The sequence below is a fragment of the Diabrotica undecimpunctata genome, chromosome 6 (assembly GCF_040954645.1).
Source record: "Diabrotica undecimpunctata isolate CICGRU chromosome 6, icDiaUnde3, whole genome shotgun sequence".
Classification (NCBI taxonomy): domain Eukaryota; kingdom Metazoa; phylum Arthropoda; class Insecta; order Coleoptera; family Chrysomelidae; genus Diabrotica; species Diabrotica undecimpunctata.
The window spans coordinates 101,951,165-101,974,209 of NC_092808.1; the positions used below are offsets into that span (position 1 = coordinate 101,951,165).

At 33.9% G+C, this 23,045-nt stretch overlaps 1 protein-coding gene across 1 annotated transcript; it reads right to left on the minus strand.

Moving 5' to 3' along the window:
- Positions 1-159: 159 nt before the first annotated feature.
- LOC140442756 (apolipoprotein D-like) lies at positions 160-21,308 on the minus strand. The gene is made up of 5 exons (XM_072533730.1): positions 21,165-21,308; positions 14,112-14,242; positions 11,290-11,381; positions 5,533-5,622; positions 160-377 (listed from the first exon to the last, which is right to left on the minus strand). Exons 1-5 carry the CDS (start codon positions 21,273-21,275, stop codon positions 226-228), a joined length of 576 nt encoding a protein of 191 aa, XP_072389831.1. The 5' UTR covers positions 21,276-21,308; the 3' UTR covers positions 160-225.
- Between the last annotated feature and the right edge of the window lie 1,737 nt (positions 21,309-23,045).

The window sequence follows — 23,045 nt, forward strand, 5'->3', positions numbered from 1 at the left end:
TATGTAATCGTTATATGGGATACGTCGAAATTAGTTTTTTCGTTACAATACCACTATTCTCCAAAACGAAATAATCATGTACCAGTCTATCAAACCGGTAACAGGTACTGAAGGGTTAAGTAAGGTGCATCCTTAAAAATAATAGAAACAAAAACTTAATTATGTATACGTTTAATTATACAATCATTTAAAAAATCACACATTAAAGATTTTAATATAAATTTTTCAAATAACCTGCGCAGGAACGTTGCTACAATTCGTCTGATCTATAGATATTAACAGATCAGTATTTAGGTTGTTGTATTTTACGACGTTGAGAGCAGCATTTATAACGTCTGGTGATGGATTTGAAGATCTTGTTTGTAGCCAGAGATTTTCTAGAACAACATAAACGGTAACAATTATAATGATCAATTTTCAGGTTAAAATTAAGGATCTGTTTGCACTATCACTTTGTACCGGGTATACTGGCGTTCTTTTGCAGATTTTATCTGGCAAGGATAAGTACTTAAGTACCGAATGTTTAAAGTATGTACACGTGTTTTTTTCCACATTAACTTATTGCAAATAGTTTTGATACCCACCGAATTGAAAAAATATTGGAATTGAAATTGTTAACGAAATGTTGGATAGGCGATATTCGACAAAAAAGTTCGAAGAAATGGGATGCAGATTGTCAAGTTTGATAGACCTTGTAAGTTTCGAGAAATTAGTAACAAGATATGGTAGATATGAAATCCCCACTTCATGAACGCTTACTCCAACACTATGTCTTTGGCATTCCCTTATACTGGAGACTAAAAGCTTTCAAATATGAATCTATAGAAAAATGATTAAAAATACGTTTACTTCCAGAAAAAAAAATAATTGATATGTATTAAGCGAAATAAATAAACGAAGTTATTGACATCATAAAAAGAGAAAATTAGACAATTCCGGTAATGTTGACAAATAACACAAATGGACTATTGACGATTATTACCGAAGGTTAACGTAGTAAACGTAAAACATCGAGCCGAAGAACTTATTTCAGCACATGATGACTTTTATGATTAGTATTAGTAGTAGCATTGATTAAGAACTACACATATATTAGCTTTTAATCAATGGTAGTAGGTAGCTCCAAGATCTGTGATTGCATATGGAATTGTGTGCTGATTACCATTCATTTCGTTTTTGCGATGTTAATATTGAGAGTATACCCTCCCACTGTATTAATATTATTTACTATCTCTTGTAACTCTTGTATGTTGTCTGCTAGATAGTCCATAACATACATAACACGTTTCAATTGGACATACTCGCTATCTCCTCTCCTTTCCAATGATGTATCATACGGCACGAGCCGACGAACTATTCTACCCCCACCACAAAACGCTCAAAAAATTACCAGAATGAACCTTAGCGTTTTCTGATGGGATTTTACATGGAGAAATATAAGATAGAACTCTTCTTCTTCTTAACATGCCATACACCAAAGTGCGTAGGCGACTATCTCATTACTAGAATTCTGTTCTTGGTGGCGTGACACAGCTCGCCTGTATTGTGTATTCCTGTCCATTCTTGAATATTCCTTAACCAGGATAATTGTTTGCGGCCGGCTCCTCTCCTACCTTCGATCTTCCCTTGTAGGATTAACTGTGGTATTTCATATTTTGCTCCTCTCAATATGTGCCCAAGGTAACCAATCTTGCGTTTTTTAATTAATTCAACGATTTCCGAAGTGGAAATTGAAACGCCAATAAACGTATTTTAACCTTTAATTGTGGCTTATTCCCAGTTAAATAGTAATTAATTCAAAGAGTTCTCTTTCACGCCGGCTCTCTTAAGGACGTCATCGTTTCGAACTCTATCCACCCAAGGTATGCGCATCATTCTTCTCAATGACCACATTTCAAATGCTTCAAGTTTGTTGATAGATGTTTTTTTCAAAGTCCACGTCCAAATCGAATAATTAGAAACCAAATTGACTACGTTTTAATAAACAGAAGATTTCGTAACGCTATCAAAAGAATCGCAGCATATCCAGGTGCTGATATTGCATCCGATCATAATCCGCTAATAGCAGATGTGAGGTTAAAACTAGCAAAAATTACAGAACAAATACAAACACCAGCACGCCTATAAATACAAGAGAGCTGATGAGAGACGAAAATCTGAAGAAGAGTTATGCAAATCAAATTAATGAAAGAATGCGAATAATAGAACTAAATGATGATATCGAAGAGATGATCAATAATATTAAAGGAACGATTCTGGCAGTAAACAGGGAAGTTAAAACACAGATCAGAAAGAGAAAGCATAACGAATGGATGACGGACGAAATTATGGATCTAATGAAAAAGCGAAGGCAACATAAACAACAACGTAATCAAGACAAATACAAACAGATACACAAAGAAATTCGCCAGAAAATTAAGAAAGCAAAAGAACGTTGGATGGTGGAAAGGTGCAACGAAATAGAACAATTGCAGGAAAAAGGAGATAGTTTTGGACTACATAAGAAGATCAAAGAAATATCGAATATACACAACAGCCACCACAGAACAAGAATACGTAACGACACAAACGAATACATAGAGTCAGAAGAGTAGATAGCAATGGCGTGGAAAGAATACGCAGAAAGACTTTTTAATGACGAAAGACCAACACAACCAACGCGCAAACTTCCTTCCGAAAACTTATCAGGGCCATCAATAATGCGAAGTGAAATAGAATATGCAGTTAGAACCACAAAGATGCATAAAGCAACAGGTCCAGATGAAATTAATATATAAGCAATAAAACTACTAGACGAGGAGAATATCGAAATCTTGGTAAAGCTGTTCAATAGAATTTATGATACTGGTTACATTCCGCGAGAATGGCTGCAGTCATCCTTTGTGATGATCCCTTCCTTAGGATATTACACTCAAGTATGTACAAGATACTAGAAGAACTTAGCGGGTCAACACAATTCGGTTTTAAGGGAGGACTAGGAACAAGAGAGGCAATTTTATGTTTGAACACCTTAATACAAAACTGTTTAGATCAACGAAAAGATGTCTACCTCACCTTCATCGACTACGAGAAGGCATTTGACAATGTTAAACATGATATCATGATGGAACTACTACATAGGGCCAACATTGACCAGAAGGAGATCAGAATTATTCAGAATCTATACTGGAACCAAATGGCAAAGGTGAGGATTGATCAATACCAATATACGGATGAATTTGGAAATCCGGAAAGGTGTCCGCCAAGGCTGCATACTCTCTCCGATGCTTTTTAATTTATATGTTGAAAATATATTTGCGGAAGCATTAGAAGACACGGAATTAAGCATTAAGGTAAACGGCATACCAATTAGCAACCTACGCTATGCGGACGACACAGTGATTATAACTGATAATTTGGAAGATCAGCAGTTATTACTGGATAGGGTGAATACCATAGGTAAAAAATATGGCCTCAAAATTAACATTTTGAAAACGAAGTATATGGTCATCAGCAGAAACCCTCCAGAAAACCCGATAGTATGCATAGATGACGATCGCATAAAACGCGTGAAAACTTTTAAATACCTTGGCACCACAATCAATGACCAATCGGATCCACAACAAGAGATAAAAACCCGAATACAAATGGCAAGACAAGCTTTTGCGAAATTCAGACCGCTCCTATGTAATTAAAACCTAAATTTCGAAATACGCTACAGAATGGTCAAGTGCTACATATGGTCCATCTTGCTTTATGGCATGGAAACGTGGACTTTGAAAAAAAAAAAAAAAAAAAGAACTCTTGCTGTCCTTTTACTAGCGATTAACGGTTTCTATTGTTTTTCGTATCGATTTTAAAACCTCTGGGAAATTTAGAGAAAGTTAATTGTACAGGTTCCATTGTTGGATTTGTTTATCGAAAACAAAAATGAGAAATTTGAGAAATTTCTTGAGAACTCGGGAAGTGGGTGTTTTTGAAAGACTAAAAGATGATTGGTTGCAAAGGGAGAGTGGAAGGAGATTTTGGATAGGTGATAGATTTTGAAAGCGCCAAAGAGTATCTGTTGCTGATCGTAGAAGAAAGAACATCCAATCCTGACAAGTGAACTAGTGCCGGAACGTTTAACAGTGTAAAAGTAATTTGTGAATGAGAGTATAAAAAGTAGCAGTTTCTCTACTATGAATGCTGATTTTGCGAAGTTGCAGTAGATAAGTTTTGGATTTTGAAGTACAAAACATTTTATCATTCATCTGAAGAACCGTCACCAAGTATATTCTAACAGTCAAAAAGAGATAGGAAAGATTGTCGGAACATTTGATTCCATGGAAGCAGTACAAAGAAATGAGTTTTAGCTAGAGATTTTGACGTCAACAAAAGAACGTCAGAGATATTTTAAAATAGAAATAATTGAACGTTAGCGGTTGGCCGAGAACAAAATTGCAGAGGCATAAAGTTTTTAAATGGAGGAGTAAAATGAAAGTATTTTGTATTAATTTTCTTTGTTAATTTTCGGTAACATAATATCTGTTTTAAGTTAGTTTAATTTGATCCAGGTTTTTTTCTTATTTTCTGGTCGATTCCTTCTTTCCAGTATTTCTTTGGTCTTCCTCGGGGATTGCCATTCTAGAGCTTGTCTTGGTATTCTATTTTCTTCCTTTTGTCCATTCGTCTTGTAGTTCTTCATATGCTTTTTACACTTAAGCAATGTTCAACCTGATCGCTAATCCTGTCAATATGATATTTTGCATATTCTTGAATTCAAACTTCTAAAAATCCTCTCTTTTGTCAGGTAATATTTTTTATCATATATCTTCTATTTGTACAGTATTATTGTTGTTTTTATATTAAGCTTTTTAATATTGTAAGTCAAATAGCTCTAATTCATATCCTGTGCTTTAGAAAAATTCGGAAGCCTCTCCGGCGCCAAACTCCGATAACAAAGTGACCTTCGAGAATTTCGGACTTTCCCGAGGATTCAAGCGAAGGCCAGCCATATGTTTTCGCGACAGGTGAGTATTCGCGATTCTAAGCACTAGTTGCAAAACATAACTGGACCATCAACAACTACCTGTCTCTGTTTGTACATGAAAATTAGAGAGGAAGTCTTTCTGATTTTCATTTTCTGTTTTTCCCTTGGACAAACTGGAGCATCTATTTCTGCTAATGTACCGAAGCTCTTAACATGAAGCAATTGGTTAAACTCCATCAATGCTATCGACTGATCGAGAGATTAAGCTTCCCATCGACCTCCTACATGGAAACCTACCAGGCATAGAGGCGCACCAAGAGACACTTCCCAAATATGTGAGCGGTTTATATGATCGACTGGTTAAGATCCACAATTTCGCATGGAGTTCTATCAGAAATCTTCTTCCGTTTCAAGCAAAGTCTGGCTCTACCAACCAACGAGAAGAAAAACTATATTTTTTTTGGAGAAATCATTCCGTGCCCTCAGGGGGTCGCGAGGCACAGTTTGGGAACCACTTAGTTAGATAATAACACAAGAGAGGAAAACAATTAATGCTATACCCTATTAATATTATTACTTACCTTCATAACTTCCAGATATCTTACCACAAGAATAACCTACGGAATAGTTTTCATAGTCTGTGCCCAAAATCCAATAAGGTACATTTATGACTACAAAACAAATAATATTAGTTAACAACAAGTAAAAAAAGATAGTGAGCAATGTATGTATATATATATATATATATATATATATATATATATATATATATACGTATATACATATATATATATATATATATATATATATGTATATGTATATATGTATATATATATACATATATATATATATATATATATATATATATATATATATATATATATATATATATATATATATATATATATATATATATATATATATAAACTAAGGTACACTCGAAGAGTGGTGGGTTTATCGGTCAAAGTGGAGAAATAAAAGACAAAGACGATGGCTACTTCATCTATTTATTGAAGACGTTTCGCTTTCTGCTCAGAAAGCATCATCAGTTCATCTTACAAAGACATGTAGCAGTCAGTGATGTAAAAAATATGAAAAAGCTTACAAAGCTGGACATTCAGAGTTAACGTTGTATATAACAATTAATTATAGGTAAAGTTTGCAATTTGACAAAATTAGCACAGCAAAAGAACATGTGGTAAAAATACATGTATATATAAAAAAAAATTTTATAAAAACTTAGTAAAAAACATTAAGGTTTATTTTAAAGTGTAAAGAACTAGAAAGATCATTAGATTGCACTTCCAACAAATTTATTTAAAAATTATATTTTAATATATTTATATTATTTATAATATTATTTATATTATATTTAAAATATAATTTTTAAATAAATTTGTTGGAAGTGCAATCTAATGATCTTTCTAGTTCTTTACACTTTAAAATAAACCTTAATGTTTTTTACTAAGTTTTTATAAAATTTTTTTTTATATATACATGTATTTTTACCACATGTTCTTTTGCTGTGCTAATTTTGTCAAATTGCAAACTTTACCTAGTTTCAATTAATTGTTATATACAACGTTAACTCTGAATGTCCAGCTTTGTAAGCTTTTTCATATTTTTTACATCACTGACTGCTACATGTCTTTGTAAGATGAACTGATGATGCTTTCTGAGCAGAAAGCGAAACGTCTTCAATAAATAGATGAAGTAGCCATCGTCTTTGTCTTTTATTTCTCCACTTTGACCGATAAACCCACCACTCTTCGAGTGTACCTTAGTTTATATTGGATTGACGGTCGTACTCCTTTTTTCTATATATATATATATATATATATATATATATATATATATATATATATATATATATATATATATATATATGTGTGTGTGTATGTATGTATATATGTTCCGAAAGATTTCCGCGATTAGTACAATTAAACCCAGAGATAAGATTAATATATATTATCACAGGAATTAATATTAAACTCAACAGTCTTCCGTGTTAAAACGCGTCGATTATGATTGCGCCGAGCTTTCGACATTCTCTTCGATGTCTTGTTCAGGGCTTCCGAGGTCTCAGTCTCCCGAACCCCCAGACACCACTACACTGATCACTAATAAATGCATTACTGGTACTGGGAACAGAGGACGGACCATTTAGATGGTGATGTGGTTTGGGTGGAGGTTGGCGTTGGGGCTAGAGTGATGATTGGCGCAGGGATTGGCACGGGGGTTGGCGCGAATATTTCCGACAGTAGGATTTTGATTGGCGGATGAAGCGGACGATATTTTTACTAATGTCTAGAGCCTGACCCACTACTCTGAGCCGCGTAATGTAGGTTGCCTATTATGAATTTGAATCGGGAAAATTACTGACAGACTTACGCCTGACATCCGACATCGGATAATCATTTTTGACTAAAATAGATGTTAATAATTATTTTTCTTCCAAAACGAATTGTCATTAGAACAGGCAATTTTAGTTCTATCATATAATGATTTAATGACTCCCTTTTTAACATTTATGTTGTGATTTGATTTATAATTTAGATAAATGTTCATATGTGTTAGTTTTTTGTATACATGAGCCTCATATCCACTATTTTCCTTTGAGATTAAAACATTCAGAAAAGGCAACGATTTATTTTATTTCTTTTCCATTGTAAGTTTTATTGACTGCTCCTTTTTACCTTTTATTTATATTAATCAGAAGTGTGTCCAACAGATCATCTACATATTTCCAACATATTGTGGGCTTTAAATTTTGATTAGGAATATTTGTTTTGAAGTCTTCCATCAATATATTAGCTAATAATGGATTTAAAGCATAGCCCAAAAATTTTGTTTATAAAAATCATTGTTTAGATGAAAATAAGTGTTGTTAGTAGATAATGTCAACAGTTCCGTTATAGCTGATACATTTAAATTGGTTCTAGTTTAATCTATCATTTTGTAATTTGGTCCTAATTGTTTTCAAAGTTTTATTTAATGGTACATTTATATATAGACTATTTATTTATATAAAAACTTAATTATATATATAATATTACATACTTATACAAATCAATGTATCAAATTATATTAACATTTAAAAAATATAGATAATTTTAATGAAATTTGTGATTTTTTTTCTATCTAATCGTTGTTTTATTTAAGTCAAGCATAGCCACAGCTATACAGATCCCTGTTTATAGTAATAACTTTTCAGTTTGTTTTGAATAATACATCTACAAAAAAGGTGCTACATATTTGATTCATTCATGCCTTTTAATGTGATTTTTTTGACTTGCATAAAAACGTTTTAGAGACCTTTTCTTTGTAATATCTACAAATGAATAATTTCCCCGTTTCGAAATACATTATTCAGCACAGTTATATAAAAATTATTTATTAAATGATGGTTAGTTCCTGGAAAAGCTCTGGCTTTTAATATTTTTTGTTGCGCACATGAACATATATCTGAATTATAAATCAAATCACAACATAAATGTTAAAAAGGGAGTCATTAAATCATTACATGATAGAACTAAAATTGTATGTTATAATCACAATTCGTTTTTGGAAAAAAAAAATAAATATTATAACATCTATTTTAGTAAAAAAAGATTATCCGATGTCGGACGTCTGTCAGTAATTTCCCCGATTCAAATTCATAATAGACAACCTACATTACGCGGCTCAGAGTAGTGGGTCAGGCTCTAGACATTAGTGATATTTTTTTATAAAAGTTCTCCATGTCGAAGGTAACCGTATGCCGTCATCTCTTGTATTGAGACAATTTGACATTTTTTCCATTTCCATGGTTCCTTGGATAATTCTTGGTTTATAGAAGCGAATGAAGGCTACGGTTCTGGAGTTTTCCAAATCAATTTTGTCACTTGTATGAAGATGGTGTTGACCTAAAGCTGAAATTAAATTGGAATTGCGAACAGAAATGGAATGTTCATAAATCCTATTTTGGATTTTAGGATGTGTTTGGTCTATATAGGATCGCACAATAAATTTTATAAACTCCTTGTTTATTTGGAATGTTGTCTTTGATTGATCGGACAAGAGATGAAAGTTTTTGTTGGCGGTAAATATTGTCTTTATTCCTCTTGATTAAAGAATTTTGTCGATTTTGTCAGTGAAACCTTTGATGCGGATCTGTTTGCATTATTGCAAAGGCGTATTGATATGAATACAAGAGTATTAATTACTGAATTAATTGGTAAAGGTGGATGATGAGAGTTGACATGCAAGTAAGGATTGGTATGGATGGGTTTTCGATAAACAGAGTGATGAAAACCTTTGGATTGGTTTTTCTTTATGATAACGTCAAGAATCGGTAGAGACGAATTAGTTTCCATCTCTATCGTGAACCGGATACTAGGATGTATACCATTCAGACGAGTTTAAAATGAGGCCAAATGACGAATGTAACGTCAACATATCGTAGCCAACATGTGGGTTTGGGCATTGATGTGGATAGTGCTCGGATCTCGAAGTCTTCCATAAAAATATTGGAAGATTGGTCAATTACTGGAGAGAGTGGGAGCCCATTAAGTCACCATTTATTTGTCTGTAGAATTGATTTTGGAAGATGTAATAAGTATTGGATATACAATGTTTAATGAGAGATAAGTGATTTTGCTGGATTAGTTTTCAGAATGTTGCATTACATTAGGAAGTTTACATTAATAAACTGTTAAATCTTATTATTATTGATTAAATTGACATAAAACTATATCTAAATACTCGTGAGAAGTCGTCCTACAGTCGTCCAGTGCATATAATTGTCCTACACAACCATTGGCCAAGTACTCGACCAAAACTCTACAACCTCTTGCCGAAAATGCTTCATCCTTCGTCACAAGTTCTTTTCATTTTATCGAACGATATCGATATCGTTTCACTCTTTACAAACATTCCTATAGACGAAACTCTAGACATCCTGAAAATTAAATGCAGTATGCAGCAAGACCACTTATCTCTCATTAAACATTGTATATCCAACACTTATTTCATCTTCCAAAATCAATTCTACAGACAAATAAAAAGTGCCCCAATGGGCTCCCCACTATCTCCAGCAATTGTCAATATCTTTATGGAAGACTTCGAGACCCGAGCAGTCTCCACATTAATACTCAAACCTACATGTTGGCTACGATATGTTGACGATACAATCGTCATTCGAGGTGGAAACTGATTCATCTATATTATTTGTAAAGGTTATCATAAAGAAAAACCAATCCCAAGGTTTTCATCACTCTGTTTATCGAATCCCACCAATACCAATCGTTACTTGCATGCCAACTCTCATCATTTACCTTCACAAATTAATTCAGTCATTAATACACTTGTCTCCAGATCAATACGCCTTTGCGATGATGCAAATAGACCCGCTGAGCTCTCTAGCTTAAAACAAGACCTCATCCAAAAAGTTACCGCGAAAATCACATCAATAGGAGCATCCACAGACATCAATCTCCCACTCAATCTCAATTCAAAGACTCAGATACTCATCATATGAAAGTTTTTCTTCCTTAGAAGAAGATCAACTCCTCTAGATCAACATCATCTTTATACAGGCCACAAAATTGATTTTGAAAACTCCAAAACCATAGGCCCCATTCGCTTCTATAAACCAAGAATTATCCGAGAAGCCATAGAAATGGAATAAAGGTCAAATTGCCTCAATTAAAGGGATAACGGCATACGGTTACCATCGACTTGGAGACCTCTTCGTTCGCGCCAACTCCCGCGCCAATTCCCACACTAACCCCAACGCCAAACTCCATCCAAACCACCTCACCATCGACGGTATCAATGAATCGTCCTCTGTTCCCAGTAGCAGTAATGCATTGGTTAGTGATCAATGTCGTAGTGTCTGGGGGCTCGAGAGACAGCACTCGGAAGCCCTGAAGGAGACATCAAAGAGGATGTCGAAAATTCGGCGTAATGATAATCGACGCCGTTCAATACGGAAGACTGTTCGGTTTAATATTAATTCTTGTAATAGTATTAATCTTAGCTCTAGGTATAATTGTATTAACCGCGGAAATCTTTCGGAACATAATATACATATATACGTATATATATATATATATATATATATATATATATATATATATATATATATATATATATATACATACATATATATATATAATATTATATTAATATGTATATTATATTAACAATATAATCTAGTATAATTCTATTATTCTAGTCTATTCTAATGTTAAACAACGCTGGTACTGATCGTTTTATCTCACCAAGACGTAAATTAAAAAAAAACGTGTTTGATTATAATAATTCCCAATTAAAGTATTTAAAAAAAGTATATTTACCAGGATTATAGTATGTTAAGAAAAATATTCCTTCTCTTGTGTTAGATCCAGTCCATTTTGCTTTTCCTTCGACGTTAAATACATCATCAGTTCTTAAAATATTCAAAATTTAAGTTAAGTTACATTGTAAAAATAAAATTTAAAACAAAATTATTTTAACTCAAATGATTTTTTTTGTACCACACCACTTTATTTTTCGATGTCTTCTTCTGTGCCGCATATAGTCTTGTATTGTATTTTTATGTTTACCCATTTTGCAAATTTCTTTAAAAATTTGTTTATTATAGAAGTTATGTTTTACTGATCTCCTTCAAGAACTATCTGGACATATGAAAAGAAGATTTTATACAATGAAGTGTTATCTACCCATATTCCCATATGACTGATATTTCCGTAATACCATATGGGTCAGGGGTATGGATCTAAACAAATCAAATGAATCCTGTCTATCCATCTTTAAAATAAAGATACTATGCAAAATATTTGACGCTATGGATCGACTGGGTGATGTAAGATGTTGAGAAGAACGAGTCTACCAACTGGACATCCTAAATATAGAACAGACCAGTATGACACAGGAAACTTGAACATGTGAAGGCCACCTAAATATTACATCAAGACAGAGCAAATAGTAATCTACCACAAATATAACAAGTGGCAAATTTCGAAGTAGTAGATATATTTGTATACTTGGGTTCCCTGAAAATCAACAATGGCGATTGCTCCCCAGAAATGGCTCGAACCACAACAGCTAAATTAAATACATTAAAACTGGGTGTCAGAGAAGAACGATGAATGTAAAAGACAAACAAGGAAACCTGATGGTGGACGAAGACCAAATATGTTAAAGGTGGAAAGGTGGAAAGAAATTAAAGAAATAATAAAAGATATGAAAAATCAAAAAAGTCCCGGGGAGAGCGACATTGTGGCAGATAACTTAAAATATGGAGGAGAAGCTTTAACAAACCAACTTAGTGAGCTACTACTAGAAATCTGGGAGGCCGAAGAAATGCCTTAAGAATGGAACAAGTCCATTATAATTACTATACACAAAAAGGGAGATAAAACTAAATGCACAAACTATAGAGGAATATCCTTGTTAGAGGTAATATACAAAGTGCCCGCTATACTAATTAAAAAACGATTAGAAATATATGTAGAGAAGAATCTAGGAGGATACCAGGGAGGATTTCGCAAGGAAAGATCAACAACCGATTCAATTTTTATGCTAAAACAAATCCTGATCAATTACTATGAATACAACATTTCAGCACAAGTACTTTTCATTGATTACAAAGCCTTCTACGATACACTAGACAGAAACAAATTAATAGAAACGCTAAAAGAATTTTAAGTGCCAGAAAAAATAGTAAGATTGGTAAAAATGACAATTAGAAAAACCATTTCCGTTGTAAAATGCAATGGTACAGTCTCAGAAAAATTCGAAATGAAAAAAAGTGTTCGCCAAGGAGACCCGTTGTCTACCTGGCTATTCACTATAGTTCTAGAAAAAAATTTAATGGTTTGTGGGATAAATAGGTCCGGCACTATTTAACACAAAGAGCACCAATGCTTAGCATACGCTAATGATGTGATTCTCATTGCAAGAAATGGAAAATAACTGACAAGTACAGTAAAAAACTGATTCAGGAAAGCTTTAAAATGGGACTGAAAGTTAGTATTAAGAAATCCAGGTACATGCAAATCTCGAGCAAAAAAGAAATAAACACCATGAGCTTCTTTAAATTGAAGAATGGATCAGTTGTAAAATTCGAGAAGGTAGATGAATATATGTCCTTAAGTACTCTTATTGATCAGACATGTAAGGAAGAAACTGAAATCGACCTGAGACTGACCAAGAGCAACATATGTGTTGGAGCCATTAGCAAAATAATTAAGGCCAAAGATATATCTCATAATACAAAAATAAGAGTATAAAAAACTATAATTAGATCCACAACGCTATACGCTGCCGAGATATGGATTATGGACAAAACCATACAGAACACATTGTAAGCATGAGAAAAAAAGATACTTAGCAGAATGTTTGGTAAAAAAGTAATAGAGGGAGAATGGAGAAGACGAACTAGTGCAGAAGTGTACCAATTGGATGCTAACTCTACAATAACAAAAGTGGTGAAAAACGTAGACTAGAATGGCTCGGACGTCTAGAAAGAATGCAAGGTAATAGACTAGGCAAGAATATTGTTTGGAGAGTATCTGAGGACAAAAAAGAGAGGAAGACCAAGAAGAAATAGAGAGATGTAGTGATGAAAGAGAGATGAGAATCAGAGATTGGAAGCTGATAGCTAAGAACAGAAAACGATGGAAATTATCTAAAAGGCATGTCAACGATATACACATATACAAACTGCATTTTGCTCTATATGTTACGTTTTCATTTTATGGGGGTTATGTTAACATAACCTTTATGCTAATAAAAAATTTGTAATAAAAATATGCCTTAAATAATCTAAATATTCTTGAAACTGAGTGCATTTTTTAAAAGTAACCTTTGCTTTGTACTTGGCTCAAGATACAAGATGACTGTCCCAACGCACATAAGCATCGTGTATCATGGACCATTTGATGCAAAATTTATTTTGCATTTTTTTAATTAATTCTATTTCTGTACTTTTAAAATGTCAATATACAATCTTTAAAAATATTTGTAGTTGTATAAAGGTAGTCTCAAAATGATAACTTAATTTTGTCTGAATTTATTCAGAAGTATTTACCATTTTTTCGTTAAATTTAAATACATAGAGCACTTTTAAATTTTATAAGGTATATAAATGGATAAGGAAAACTAAAATACTTACTTAATATTTGTTATATTTCTGACAAAAATAACGTCCCCCTCCTTATCTAGTGAATACGTACTATAAATGCATTTGCTGTTACGTTCGGCTTGTACTGGATATTGTTTTTGTTCAATCCACTTCCCCAAAAACTAAAACAGATGTCGAAAAATGTATGTTTTAATAAAAATACAGTAAACATTCAATAATTTGTAGATCGATAGTTAGATTAGATTATATAAGGTCGTTAAGGCCATGCAGCTTCACCGCACTTCGATCTATAGAGATCTTTTGTGCATACCTTAATCTAGTTAAACTCTAGCTAGGATGCCAATACTTGAATGCTGATGAAGTTGATTAGCTTGCTGTTTCCTATGTCAAGAGGGCGCTCGACTGGTATATGGAGATATTTTCGACATATAACTAGAAGAAGATAAGACATGGGGCGAATGATAGTTGAAGGTAACTTAGCGGGTAAGAGATCCAGAGGAATATTTCCAGTACGATGGTCGGACCAAATAAAGGACATGACTGGTTACTCATTCTCCGAAGCAAAACAACACGCACAGGAGAGAGATTATTGGAGAGAAATCGTCAAACAAATTATATGACGCCACTACATCCTTAGGAAGGAGAAAAGATTGAGGAGGAGGAGGAGGACATAGTTTCTAGCAATATGACTGAAAGGAACATGGTTTTTTAATTGTGGAACATATATTGAGGATGTATAAAGATTGGACAAAAGAGAACTTGTGATTAAAGCTGCAAGATATGTAAAGGTTGGAGAGACAACGATTCAAATTAGCTAAAGAAGAAAGCTAGCTTGTAAGTACGAACTTGATAATGACACAAATTTGAGATGATGACGTTCAAAGAAGTCACCATTCTACCATTAGATTAGTTACACTATATATGTTGAATAACCTTAGAATAAAGTTTTGTTTAAGATCAGGATGTTAAGATATCCAAGACAATCATTTTGAACATGAACGTGCAAAGTTAAAATTAACTTGTTTTTTTACCTTAGTAGGTAGTACTTAACCGTCTGTAATAATAAATACTTTTTTTCAGGAGATATTATAATGCTGTTAAACGTACGAAAACGTACTCTGAGGCTAATGTTGGTTCAGATCAAATTCCTACAGTCTTTGTTATCAAGGCTCAATAAAAAAGACTACCAGTTTTATTCGATATAAAAACAAGAACACCAGTTTGCAGAAAACCAGTATCGCTGCTAATACGAGCGACAGATAGACGCTGGTTCGCAATCTTGTCAATAAATGTTCATAAACAAAGGCTTGTTGTGCATTTGTTACTATATCATGCCAAACTTTGGTGACAGTATGTCGAGGTAATAAACGTTTCGTTTTGCCGCTCGATATTTCCGAATTGAGCGTAGATAATTACGTTGCCAAAATATAATTTCGTCCCTATCTGTTAACATGCAATTCCGGCATTGTTTTGTATATCAAAAGTTAAGATCTTGTAATGCTTTTCATAATAATTCACGTAGATTTGAGAGTGGGAGCCCTATTTTCAAAGAAAAAATAATGTATAGTTCTGCGGAGGATTTTTTGGGCTTCATCCTACTTAACAGGTTTTCGTTAGCATTTATTTAAAGTTGGAGGTTTACCAAAAACCATTCGTTAGTTTTTTCTCGCGCATAATATGTTTAACTGTTGCTACTGATACTCCTGTTAAAAAAGAAAAGTGACTAACAGCTTCCATTGAAGGTAGTGTTTTTTAGCCGATCATATACCTTCCAGGTAATTTGTTTTTTTATCTTGTGAGATAGGTCTATGACGTGGATGTCATGAAATTAATACGATGCCAAGTTTGAATTTCATGGTAGGACTATCTTCGCCGTCAGAGCACATATTTATTTGTCAGTAACAGTTTTTACATTACATGAATCATTTTTCAGTGTGTGTATTTAAGAAATTCATTCGGTAAAAGCTTTAATCGTAGAAAGTCACGTACCTATACCTATATTCCCATAATAGTAAGGTAAGATCGGGTAATTATGGAATTCACATAACGACAAAGGCACTAACAGAGACATAATGATCAACAGATGGCCTTGACCACAGCAGTGGTCAGAAAGTGGTGGTTAAGAAAGCGCAGTTCAATATATATTACTTATATGCAGCCGAAAGATTTACGTACTATATCTCATAAATAGGTATTGTCTACACTCATCACAATAAAAAACTAATCAATCAATCAATCAATCAATATTGTCTTTTTATTTCCCATTAAAAAAAATACAAATTTTCTCTTTTAGTGACATTTGTTCTCCTTGGCACATGCCATCAGGAGGGTTGGCAAACTAATATTATTCCCTAATTAATATACAAATAATTACACTAAGGCTCATTACATCTAACAAGTTCATTAAAATTAATAAAAAATAAATTAAGTAAATATTCATATAAATGTTAGTAATAAACTAAATGTGTATATCCTACTAAGTAGCACTTCGCACTAGACTAAACAGTAATAACAAAGTATAACAGTAAGGTATATATTGCATTTAAAATGATTGAATGTGTCCCTTAGAGGGGGTGAAAGCTGTTGATATAATAATAATAATAACAAGATAGTCCAGATAGACAAGACAGATAAAAAGATAATAGCTATTCGCAAACAAATTAATAATACTAATTTTAATATTTTAATCCTTTTGAAATACCACCATGCTAATAGATTTAGTAATTAAATAGGCTCACTAACTCATACCTATACGCCTCCCTACAATAACCTGCTAACTCAGCCTTTCCCTGTCTCATCATAGTAACTACTTCCACTCTACTGTTCCTAAGTTCATGTCTACCCAACCACTTTAACCTAATATGTCTCAACACCGAACATTTTCCCACAAAATGTATCACATCTTTCCTTTCCTTCGTGTTACACATTGAGCAAAACCTTCTTATCATTTCTACCAGGTCGATCATTCAAATATAGAACTCCACATCTTAATTTGAAGAGCCATCAAATGTCCCCAAAATTTTCCATTTCCAGTAGATAATGCATGTTTACTCCTTCTTCTCACAGTTCTTTGTAGTGTCCACAAAAATTTGATTCGAATGCCCTATTCTCAGCCTGACGCTGTATCTCCTCCTTCTTTTTTTCTATCATATTCTCAATCATACCATTTTAGATTCATGGAAATTCTTTTTTCCTGACTTAGTCATGGAACAAATTGTTAATTTTACGAAACAGAAATAGGAACAACTGGAATCTTATTCGCGATCTAGAGAATCTCCACCAGTTGATTTTGATGAAATTTGCTTATTTTTGAGACTTACATATGGCGGGAGTGAAAAAAGGACAGCACTTGACCACTTCGGAATTGTGGATTATCGATGGTACGGCATCAGAATACTTTGCAGCTGCTGTAATGTCGGAGCAAAGACTTCATGTTTTTCTTCGGGCTTTACGATTTGATGATATAACTAGCAGAAAAGGAAGAGCCAAAAATGATAATTTAGCTTCAATTCGCAAAATATTCGATCAATTTGTAAAGGCATGCTCTTCAAATTATAGCATTTGAGAGTATGTATGTAACGATAGATGAAATACTTAATAGTTTTCGTGGAAGGTGCCGCTTTAGGCAATACATTGCTAATAAGCCTACTAACTTCTTCTTCTTCTTCTTCTTTTTATATAGACATGACTCTGTCTGTTTTTCAATGTGCCTCCAGTAAGTTGTCGTTCCATCGTTTTTGTGGTCTTCCTACTGATCGTCTTCTTATTGGGGAACCGTCTCTTGCCGTCTTTACTACTCTATTTGTTGTCATTCGGTTTACATGATCATTCCATTCTACTCTTCTATTTCTTACCCAATTCTTGATGTTCTTCACCTTGCATCTACGTCGTATATATGTACTTCTAGCTCTGTCCCATAGTGTCTTACCATCAATTTTTCTAAGTGTTTTCATCTCTGCTGTTTCTAACATCCTTTTTGTCCTCTGTGGGTCAGGTCTTGTTTCTGCCGCGTATGTTATTATTGGTCTGATGACTTTGGAAATTTCTGCCTTTCGTTTCTTTCCCGATATTTTTATTTCTCCATATTCTTTCATTTAGGCAGTCTGCGGCTCTGTTTGCTCTATTCACTTGATCTTCCACTTCGGTTTCGAGCTTTCCGTAGCTAGATAATGTGATGCCTAGATATTTAAACTTCATCACTTGTTCTATTATCTGACCTTCCACCTCCAATTTACATCTTAGTAAATTTGCTGTTGTAACCATGCATTTTGTCTTTTTTGGGGAAATTAATATGTTAAATTTTCTGGCGGTTATATTAAATTGGTGCAGCATACGTTGTAAATCATCTTCACTCACCTACCAACTATGGCATAAAAATATACAGCTTAGCTGACACCACGACATTTTATACGCACAATATGGAAATTTGTGTTGAAAACCATACATAAGGTCCATGTCGGTTGCCAAATGATACTACTACTATCGGTTTACAGCGTTCTCCGACGCCTTCCGACTCCTAACCGCCATTCTTCTCTATTCAGCCATAGGCCTGGAGGGATTTCTCTTTCCTCTAGTTCTTTTTCAATTCCCTCTCTCCAGCTTTTTCTCGGCCTTCCTCTTTTCCTTCTCCCTTGTGGTGTCCACGTCAAAATCTGTTTTGGGATCCTGTCATCTGGCATTCTCTGTACATGGCCGTACCATATTAACTGTTTTGTTTTTATGTCATCAACTATTGTATGCTTGACTCCCATCATTTCACGTATTCTCTCATTTGGTATCCGATCTCTTCTTGATTTTCCTGCTGCTCTTCTCCAGAAGTCCATTTCTGTTGCTAGTAACAGTTTCTCTGTTCTTTGTTTCATTTGCCAAACTTCGCTGCCATATGTGATTACACTTTTAAGTATGGTGTTGTATATGAGTTGTTTGTTCGCTTTAGATATTGTTTGGTCCCACAGAATTCCGTTCATCATGGATATGGCTTTTCTACCCAGTATGTTTCTGTCTTTTATAGCAGCATCGAGTGTTCCATCTTGAGTTATCTTCATACCCAGGTACTTGTATTCATCACAGTTTCTAATTTCTACCCCATCGTCTAATATAATGGACTGTTTTGTCCCTCCAATACACATGGCTTCAGTTTTCTTAATGTTGACTTCGAGACCCCATTTGTTATATTCTTCTATTAGCTTCCGAGTCATGTAACTCAAGTCGTCATGATCCTGAGCAATCAGTATTTGGTCATCAGCGAAACATAAGGTGTACAGTGTAGTCTCGTCATTGAGAGGAATTCCCATGCCATTACATTTTCTTTTCCACAGCTTGAGTGCTTGTTCCAGAAAAATTTTGAAAAGGGTAGGCGAAATACAGCAACCCTGCTTTAGTCCTTTCGTGACCTTAAATCCTTCAGATATCCTTGATCCAGTTTTAATTTTGCAGTCGTTCCATTATACAGACTTTGGACTGCTTTGATGAGACCATGCTTAATGTTGGTTTGCTGTAGGGTTGACCATAGTTTACTTAGGGGTACACTGTCATATGCTTTTTGTAAGTCTACGTACATCAGGTGAACTTCTTTATTGACGGCTGTTTTTTTTTTCAATAACTTGCGTAATAGAGTACAGGTGGTCTACTGTGGATCGCCCAGCTCTAAAACCAGCTTGTTCCTCTGCTTCGTAATCTCTATAGTCATTTTCTATTTTGTTCTTAATAAGTTTCCCATACATCCTACTTATTGTGCTGTTTACCGCAATTCCTCTGTAATTTTCACACTGATCCTTGCTGCCCTTTTTGTGGATAGTTGACATGATAGATAATTTCCACTCTTTTGGTAATTCGGCTCCATTCAAGCAGTCTTGAAAGAGTTTCCTTAACTGTTCCTGGAGTTTGTCTGTACCGGCTTTCACTAATTCTGCAGGGATATCACCAGGACCAGGGGGTTTTCCATTTTTCAGGGATTTGGTTATTTCTTCCATCTCTGATTTACTAATTTGTAATGGTGATGAATTTATACGTATACCTATCGTGTTGTCTTCCATATTAGCAAATTCTGGTCTTTGTTCTGTTAGTAATTTTTTGAAATATTCTTCCCATTTTTCTGTTGTTATCGGTGATATAACGTCTTTTTTCTTATTATTTCTCATACTTTTAATCAATCTCCAACTCTCTGTGCTTCTTCTACCTCCTATGTAGGTGTTGATCTTTTGGCAGTTCTGTTCCCATGATTCGTTCTTTTTTCTTACTTTGGCTTGTGCTTCTTTGTAAATTGTTTTATCGTTTTCTGTTTTTGTTGTTAAGAATGTTTGGTATTTCCGACGTTTATCTTTAATTTCCTTCTCTATTTCTTCATCCCACCAGTATGGTTTTTTTGCTTTATGATTTTCGTCACATTTCCCCAGTGCTTCTTCTGCTGCTAAATGAATCGCCCTTTTGATGTGTTCGTAGTGTTCTTCGGTATTTTCGAAATGATACTTTAACTAAAAAGTCGACCTTTGTGCAGTAGCATGTTCGGTTTTGGAAAAGACGGAAACAATTGTATTTTAGCTTGTTATGTTCCGAAAAAGAAATAAAAATGTTTTTATGCTCTCAACTCTATATGATAATGATGGAATAGATGTGATGACCCAAGAAGCTTACAAATCCGATATTATAACATTTTATATTTCCACAAAAGGCGGGTTGGATATGGTGGATCAATTAAGATCCGAATATTCTGTTGCAAGGGCCAGCAATAAACACTAACAGTATTTTTTTCATTACTGAACATAGCTACAATAAATGCTCAAATAATTTATAGATGTACCTAATACCGATCAAATATATGCAAGACGAACATTTATTGCCGAACTTTACACGACTACATCTGTACAGGCGTTCTTTCATTTTAAACCTGTCTTTTCCACTGCGACAAAAAATAACCAATGTTATTAGCAAAAACGCAAATAGGGCCACCGCTGATAACAATGGTGCGTATTATATTTTTGATCTCTAAAGCATTGTCTTACTAGTATAGTAATTCTAAAAATACCTTTTATTTGAGGTAAATTTTGACAAAAAATAAAAACTAAATATGAAAAAAATACTTACTGCGGACAAGTTTAAATTTTGTATAGCTGTGACTTGAGGGCAATTTGGAACAGAAATTTGTGCCATTGTTGAAATTATTAATGAAATAACTACGGTAACTAAGCAAATCATTGTGCGTAAATTGAAATACTAACTATCTTAGTGTTTCAGTAAACCATTTAAATAAAACCCGTGAGAATTACATTCATTTATTGAAAAAAGTTTATTAATTTAGTAAGGTTGTTCACAAATAAATTTTAAAATAATTACATTATTTAATTAATTTAATTTGTTTACCGCCATACAAAGTATGTGATATAAATAGAAGGGACACGTCGAACTATACAAAGCTCAACAAATTCATTTGGGAATAAATAGTAATATACATAGTCTCCCATAAGCGATGATATTCTAAAACTAGAAGATTCTGATTTGTACTGATTTATTTTTTCAAATCATCCGACCATCGTATTTAGTGACCATCACACGCTTTGCTGACATCACGTGTCAATCAAATAACTTATTTACCAGTTATTTATAATTCTCCCTAAGTGTTCTGTCCATCTCCATATTACTCCTGCTATTTTTTAATTTAGTAGATGAAACTGTTATTACTATTTCTGTTCTTAAGACCGAAATGGTTTTAAATGGAATGGAATGAAGATAGGCAGAGATTTAAACAGATGCAACTGTATCTGTTTATCTGCCTATTTTCATTTCATGCTTTCGATATTTTTGTGTATTCACTAGTTTTATTGCTTCTATTAATGATGATATGCTCGTCGGGTATTACATTTGTCATCATTTTAATATCTGATATTTTCATGTTCCCACTAACTTGTTATGTTGTAGCAATCAGTTTATTCATTATCCATCTTTGTGCCATTTCTATAGAGTCAATTACTATTTTAATTATTATGATCATATTGTCGGCGATACGTCGGTCGTGTAATGTAAAACATCTAAAAAATAACAAAGCACCTGGCACAGATGGAATAACTGCAGAACTGATAAAGAATGGTGGACATGCGCTATGGAGGCGTATCCATAAACTAATCGACCGCATATGGACACTAGAAATCATCCCAGAAGATTGGAAAGTGGGAATCATACTTCCTATGTACAAAGGGGGAGACAAACGACTCTGCAAAAATTATAGGGGCATAACAGTTTTAAATGTCATCTACAAGATATTATCAGGAATTATATATAGCCGCCTGGAATCGTTTTCGGAGGAGATTATTGGTGAATACCAATGTGGCTTCAGACCAAAGAGGTCAACTATAGACCAAATACATATGTTAAGAGGTATACATGAAAAATGTGTTGAATATAACATACCTATTTACAACTTGTATATCGATTTCAAACAGGCGTTTGATGGAGTAGATCGACAAAAGATGTTAAAGCAACTATCTATGTTAGGGATACCCAATAAGTTGGTTAAATTTATACGAATGACTCTGGAGGGTTCCAAAGCTGTGGTGAGGATAGATGGAGATATGACGCAGGCCTTTGATATTGAAAATGGAGTTAGACAAGGGGATGCCTTATCAACAACACTTTTTAATCTAACTTAAGAAGCTGTTGTTAGAAAACTGGATGTAAACGGCTATATTAATACAAGATCTATGCAAATATGCGCATATGCGGATGATGTTGCCATAATAAGCCGCAACAAAAGGGTATTGAGCCAAAAAGTTATAGAACTGAAACGAGAAGCTGCTACGTTTGGTCTATATATAAATGAAAGCAAAACAAAATATATGGAGTGCACAAAATCGAATGAACATGAGAGTCTGAAGGTAGACAACCATACCTACAAATATGCCTCCACTTTTCCCTACCTAGGCTCAATAATAAATGACAACAACAACATCAGGCAAGAAATACAAGCACGGA